We start from the raw sequence: 7,635 nt of genomic DNA on the forward strand, positions 1-7,635 counted from the left end.
TGTCCCTACTATTGATAAAATCACTGGATGCTCTTGCTGCTCTGCTCCTCTAGTCATTAAACCAGCGCACTCCAATACAAGCTTCTCTTCTTTAATGAATGGGACTGACTCGGCTAAGTAAAGTGCAGTATCTGTTCTAATAAAGAGAAAGAATCTATCCTTACCCTACTGCAGGAAAAAGCACTTTCTTTCCCCCCGCGCTATAAAACAAACTTATCTAAGCACTCAAAACAAAGCTGAAATAAGGAATGGGAGAAGCTATAGTGCAGATCACTTTTCACTTTCTCTAGAGTCCAGCCCTTGGACTTGGTTCTATCAGCTATGGAGTCTTCCTCTTATTTTTCCCTTCTCTAGTACAGATCCAATCACAGGATCTCTGTATGTATGCGCTGATGAGCTATACCTCCCGGACGAAACACTTCTCAACCCTGTAGATGTATATATAGAAGTTTAAGTTCTGGACATCTTGGTATTGGATCCGCTCTTCTGTTAGCATAAACATGAATTAGATTCTATTCATCTTCTTTGTTCTTAAGAGAAACCCCCCACCCGAACCATTCGAGAGGGCTTGGTAGTCTTAAGCTTAAGAAAGGTGCGAGTTTAGAAGAGCTTTCTTTGGAAAAGAAAGAATCTTTCCCATGTCTTTCTTGTCTTGGTTGGACAAATCCAACTTCCCACAAGTCTTTCTTCAAAGAGCAAGAAGCGGGAGAGAAAATGCAAAGTCTGAATGATACACAGCCCACTTGAGCAATTTGCCATTATTCCGCTCATTCCTATGAAGATAGGGAATTTTTACTTCTTATTCACAAATCCATCTTTGTCTATCTTGCTAACTCTCAGTTTGGTCCTAGTTCTTATAGTTGAACTATTTTCCCCTCTTTTTATGGAGATAAAATCTATGGCGGTAAATTCCTCATCATGTTTTAATAATGGAAGTGGGACGAATCGACTCAAGGTACCTGAATTCAAAGAACAGATTCGGGGCTTTATTGTCGATGAAACCCAAGACTACCTCGTGCGATTTAAAGGGGATATTGAAAATAAGTTTACCGACGCTTCGCACCATGTTCAGGCCGTACCTTTTCTTGCTCAGTTAACAGCAGGGGTCGAACAGGATGTAGGTTTAAGCCAAAATGAATTAACTGTAAAGGACTTAGACAGAATTTGGAAGACAGTGCATGGTGAGAATGGATACCATGGACGGCAATGTGGTGTATGACAATCTGAGAGCCTTAATGAAGGTGGATAACAAGCGTGGCCCCGGTAGGTAGCTTTTGCTATCTTCTTCTCTATTTGGAAAGATAGCTTTTTTAGGGAGTAACTAACGTTTCTTCCTTCTTTTCTTCTGAATCCTTTTCCCATACTTTCACTAGTGATTTCTTAGTTTGACTCACAACTGAAGATTTTATAGCACTCCTGCTATGATGAAAGTTTCATTTTTGATGGCAATTGAGATACAAACTATATAAACAATTACGAGCGCCCTTTTTGCGATCAAGGATGAACCAAATTCGATGCATAAGGGACTCTAGGAAATTGGTTCTTCAGCCAAGATTACTTAGTGGATTCGGGCCTAACTAGCCGGTTTTGGGTATGCAATCATGAGCGTTTCATTCAATTTTAGCACTTCATCTTGATCCACTTGCATCTAGGAATAGCTAAAAAACATACTTCGGAAAAGGATGAGATAAGGGCGCTTCTTCCTAAAAAGAGAGGATTAGAGCCCACTACATCGCTATCAAAGAACACGCGTTCTGCCATTCCTACCAGCATTCGAGGATGCTTGGATCTCATCCAATTAGGGGAAGTCGTTCCGCACTCCTTGGTTTTCAACTTCTTGCGATACTTGGATTTTAGATTGGTACAGTAATAGAGTGGGCCCGGTGTGATGATACCTAATAATGCCTTTTTAAAAAATATCGGAATCGCCTTCTATCACTTCCTTCGTTGGTCGATCGGCAAGCTTACCTTAGTGCAGCGCTCTGCGCGCTTGAGCATTTTATACTAGAAGTTGAACTGACTACGACCCGAGCTAGTTTCTATAATCCATTCCTGCCCCGTGTGATTAGCTGAATAATCGATTATTGCATGCTTAAGGATGGGCCCTACTTATCTTATCTGCTGGACCTGATCGATCAGAGCTTTAAGATGCTTATTCTCTTGAGGGAATATCTTATAGAAGAAATCCTTCTAGGCCAACTACTCTCATTTCAGCGGATCTGATGATTCTAGGGAAAATAATTAAAATAAGGTATTCACTTCGTTCAGTCATTAAATCCAGGCTAATAATTATTGACTCTCCCTATCCCTTAAACTACAAACTTTAAAGCCCTACCATTATAAAAGTAAAATAACTTTCACAAAGCGAAGGGACATTGCTTACAACTCAAAAGGACGGGATGTTAATTTAGGCTAAGGCGTCTGAAAGGTCTCAGATGCCTGGGCACATATCCATGGGACAGCTTTCATCTAATGCCTTTGTTCGGGCCGGACTCTTGACTTGGTTGGGGCTGTAACTTTCTCCCAAGGGCTTAAGTGAAAGATCACTCCCAAGATAAGGCCTATATGGGCTCGCCGGAGGAGTCTAAGGATCATTTTCGTAAGGAGAATTTCACTATGAACTCTTCGGACAATCCTAAGTAAGGAGCAAATGAACTGAACCTTTCAAACTTGGCTTTCTCGCTGGCTTCCTATGACTACCACCAATCGATGGCATTCTATCTCATTTCTAGGTTACGTAGTATCTCGACTGTAAGGTCACATCCTACGTTCCAAATAGAATCATATACAGTCAAATCTATTGGGAGCATGGCAGCAAGAAAACCGTATTTAACGTTCCTACATGTTCCAGTTCCATTTAAAGAGAAGTTCTTATTAGATGCCAGAAGTCCTACGGATCAAATCTATCATGTCGCGAGGTAGAATGGTTCAACTCATATACAAGAAAATTGATACAGCTCTTATTAGATCTAATACATAGAATAAAACCGGTATTCTCAGTCGGCGAAGGCTCCTCATAAAGTCGTTGATTTCCCTTATTTTCTCGTATAAGTTGTGGGGATCATAGACATCATCAGGGATTTTAATATTCCCCATGGACAAGAAAAAGGCCAAGAGAAGAGCTATTATTAGACTAATCCAAAGTATAGCCGTCCAATTCCTAATCCCGTTATAGAAAAGTTTTGGAGCAAAAAAAAAGAGAAAGCAAAAGAGTATTCTTATGACGGGCCCCACGATGCCTAAGTAAGGAGCCGTGCTTTTTCTTATTATAGGCATAGGCCTATTATTCGCTTTATCGGCGGCCGGGGCGGCCTGCTCTACTAACGTCTACTACTCAATCTTTTACACCGGTGTATCGTCCTCTCACTACCAACCAGCAGACATCATCTGTTGTTTTGGTTTTCTTCCCACTCGCGAACCGCTTTGATCAAGAGATCCGCTGCCTTTCTCCCAGAAGCGGGATGGCCGTGTTGGTTCGTGATGGATTCCATGATAGTCTGGATCATGTACAGCTTCTCGGGTGAAGCATGCTTCAGGTCTAGCTTATCCTTTGTAGCAATGATAAAATCCCCCCGGGCTCGGATTTTACTGAAGCGTGATAAAAAATATCCCAGCTGCCCAAACACTTCTTGGGGAGAGGGGGCGTTGACAGGGCCGGCCTGGGCACCGGGTTCTTCCCTAAGCAATTCCCCCTGACTTATTTCGGGGGAAGGAATTTCCAGCACTTCCGCCTCTTGGGCGGGTGCCGAAGCAGATGTCCCCTGCTGATCAGCAAAGACATCAAAGTCTGCTGTTTTCACGCTAGATAGCGAAGGCACGGGGGATGATGACGAAGGAAGAGATAGCTTTGGGCTCCAACCCACATCACCCTCATCCATCATGAGGATAAAGGGGGGGTTTAGGACAGCTCCAGCCAAAGCAAAAATGATTAAACCCTTCCGCCCAACCATCTGGCCTAAAAGAAAAAATATACCTTTTGCAACAAGGCGCGATTGAACCATTTCAACAATAATCCCGAGATCCAAAATAAAGAGTTCCATGACTATCTCTTCAACTCATCTCCTTATAATAGATAGATAGATAGTTTACTTTAAGGATAGTACCTTATCGGAAGTCATAAAGGTACTTGATACCCTTTTTGAGGATCTTTCTCATGACTATGACTATGAGTATAAAGATGATGGTTATGTCAAGCGGCTTCTTCTTTCTAAGGTTTTTGGCGACAAAGCTAGAAGAGATGTAAAACCTCCTGTTGCTAAACCTATTGTTAATAAAAAACGTACTTATAGTAGCAATATATCTCAAATAGATTATTCAAATTCAAAGGGTATCACACCTTTTATGGTAGCCGATATTGAGACAATCCTTATTTTGGATGATAAGGGGTTAGAAGTGCAGACTCCATACGCAGCAAGTTTACTGGTGGTTCTACCTGAAAAGGTGTTGGATAAAGCGGATATTATGACTTTCTATAGCGAGGGTTATATATACCAAAAAATGTATTCATCTTTCAAAGAAAGGAGTGATAAGATCCTATATGAGATGGTTAAACGGATTCATTTAGTAGTTAATAAACAGGTTAAGAACGCTCAGTCTATATACTTCCATAACTTATCACGATTCGATGGTATAATTTTGCTTAAGCACTTATTAAATCATCATCCATACTACGTATGTAAGCCTCCGATTAGAAACCATCAAATTTACGAGATCAAAGTCTATAACAAGATGCAAAATATGGTGGATGAAAAGATGGTTGCTAAGAAAGGTGTTCTTTTATTCACCTTCAAAGATTCGTTAAATCTACTTCCTGGAAAACAGGCTACCCTGGCACAGAACCTGTGTCCGGATCTTGGGGATAAATATGTTATCAATCATGAGCAACTCAAAACTGTGGAAGATATCTTTCTTAGGGAAAAAGAATTGCTAGAGTATTTGAAGCAGGATGTTCTTCTACTTGGAGGAGTTATGAAAAAAGCTCAAGAAATCATCTTTAATCTCTATAATGTGAACATAAATACAGTCTTGACTGTATCATCCCTAGCTATGAGAATCTTTCGTATTAAATACTATGATGCTTCGTCTTTTCCAATCCACATCCCAAACGTGAATGAAGACAATTTCATCAAGAGAGGCTACTACGGAGGTCATGTTGATGTCTATAAATCATATGGTGAGAAATTGTTCTACTATGATGTAAACTCTCTCTATCCCTATGTGATGCAAAAAGAACCAATGCCTGCTGGTAAACCAGTCTGGAATATAGATCTGAAGAATAAGGATTTAGGCACCCTCTATGGATTTATAGAGGCTTATGTGGAATGCCCGGATTCTCTAAATAAACCATTTCTACCTTATAGGGATTTGGAGACTGGATCTCTCCTTTTTCCAACAGGACACTTTGTAGGTGTATACTATAGCGAGGAGTTGAAATATGCTCGCACTTTGGGGTATAAGGTTTACCCTCTACGTGGTTATCTCTTTAAGAAGGTGGAAAGCCCTTTCAAGACCTTTGTCAACGATATATATAATAGCAGTTTAGAGGCTAAGAAAGATGGGAATGAAGGAATGTCTTATGTTTACAAAATCCTTATGAATTCTCTTTACGGCAGATTTGGTATCAATCCAAAAATGACTATTACCGAGATCTGCGATCAAGATCGTTACAATCAAATACTAAGAATGGATGCATTCATAAATGGGGACACACTAAACGAAGATACACATGTAGTTAATTTCATTAAAGATTTATCAACAGATGGTTGGGAACCGCCTAAGAATGCTGCAGTCCAAATAGCAGTGGCTATTACAGCTTGTGCAAGGATCTATATGTATCCACATATATCAAGAGAAGACTGCTACTACACAGACACAGACTCTATCGTTCTTGGTAACCCACTCTCAGATGAGTGGATATCTTCTTCAGTCTTAGGTAAGTTTAAGCTAGAAGATCAAATAGCTAGTGGGGTCTTTTTAGCGCCTAAATCTTATTGTTATATAACAATTGATGGTCAAGATGTAATTAAACACAAGGGTCCGGAAAAACAATTTATTGACGTTAATTGGTTTAAAAACCAGCGTGCTAACATAAAAAACAAGCAAAGTATATCGTATTCTACTCCCTTTGGTGTTAATTGGAATAAACTTCAGGTAGTTAAGAAAACTACGAATCTTGCGATGAATGTGGAGCCTGGTGCCAAAAGGCAAGCGGTATACACTGAAAAGAATGTTTGGTTGGATACCAAACCCAAAAAAGTGGATGACTTAAAAGACTGCACAAATCAGGACTTGAAATACATTATCCAGATACTATTTAAAAATAACGATTCTAATGAAAGCCTAAATACCACGCTTGAAACATATCAGAGTGATGTTGACAGAGAATCTGATAGATCAGGCATTCATTCAGACGGCTACGGCAGTGAAAGCTATGATAATAGCTCTGGTAATGATTCAGACTCTGGCAGTGACAATAAGAATGAAATCATACCTCCTATAGATGATAAAGAAGATGAGACTACTAACACTTCTGATAACCATTCTTCAACTAGCAGTGGATGGGATAAAGTTGTAAAAGAACTTAGAAGAGAAAGAGAAGAAAGAAAAAAAAGAGAAGCCACTGATTCAACTAGCACTTGTGAGCCTACTTCTACCTATGCGTCTACTGCAAATGATTACACTACAGCGCGAAAGGTAGATGATTATTCTCAACATGATACCTACGGAGAAAATGAATTGATTCAACACTATGTTATTAGAATGCAGAATAAAGATAGAGTAAAAGAGATCTGGGATCGCAAAGCAAAAGCAGAAAAAATGCTAAGCAAACTCAATTCAGACGATGTAGTAAACCCTAGAACAATCAATTATTGGAAAGATGAAATCAGGTGTGTAAACCAGGCCTATACTATCTTCAAGACCCAGAAGGACATCAGGGAAGGTAAGACAACAGTAGAAGATATTACACTATCCAACTGGTATGCTGGGGATTATTCTGCGGATATTCCTTATCCCTATGATCCAGACGTTAAGATACTTCTTGACAAATTCAAGGATAAAGAAAAAGCACAACACGTATGGCTATGGAAAGAAAAAACCCATATGGAGCTAAAAAGAGAAGCAGAGAAGGGAAATAATGCTGACCTTAAACTTTTAATGTTATACAAATATCGTATAGCATGTGTCAAGGTCGCTTACTCTAAATACATGGATAGTCGAAAAATGGATGGAGATAAAAGACTCGAATCTTTAGCTGACTTCCTACCTTCTTATGATAGCGTAGATTATGAGAGCAATGCCAGCTACTATGATAGTACTTCTTATCATGATTATGAGAGCAATGCCAGCTATTATGATAGCACTTCTTATAGCACTTATGACAGTCTTAATAAGCCTACAGATGTGAAAGATGGAAACAATGATGCTGTAAGAACCTCGCTTGATCAGAGTGATGATAGCTCAGGCTACGGGTACGGCAGTTCTGATGAAAGCGATGGGAGTTCTGATGACAAGACTACTTCTGAAATGACTGATGGGACTACTAGCTCAGGTGGCAACGATAGCAATAACCATAACAGCAACGATAGCCATAACAAAGAGCCTTTCTCCAGGATCAAAGATCTAGATGACCCATAG

At 39.8% G+C, this 7,635-nt stretch overlaps 1 protein-coding gene across 1 annotated transcript; it reads left to right on the top strand.

Moving 5' to 3' along the window:
* Positions 1–4,341: 4,341 nt before the first annotated feature.
* Positions 4,342–7,635, top strand: LOC141703240 (DNA polymerase-like). Its single transcript, XM_074506815.1, has one exon. It carries the CDS (start codon positions 4,342–4,344, stop codon positions 7,633–7,635), a length of 3,294 nt encoding a protein of 1,097 aa, XP_074362916.1.

The sequence above is a fragment of the Apium graveolens genome, unplaced genomic scaffold, assembly GCF_009905375.1.
Source record: "Apium graveolens cultivar Ventura unplaced genomic scaffold, ASM990537v1 ctg6372, whole genome shotgun sequence".
NCBI lineage: Eukaryota > Viridiplantae > Streptophyta > Magnoliopsida > Apiales > Apiaceae > Apium > Apium graveolens.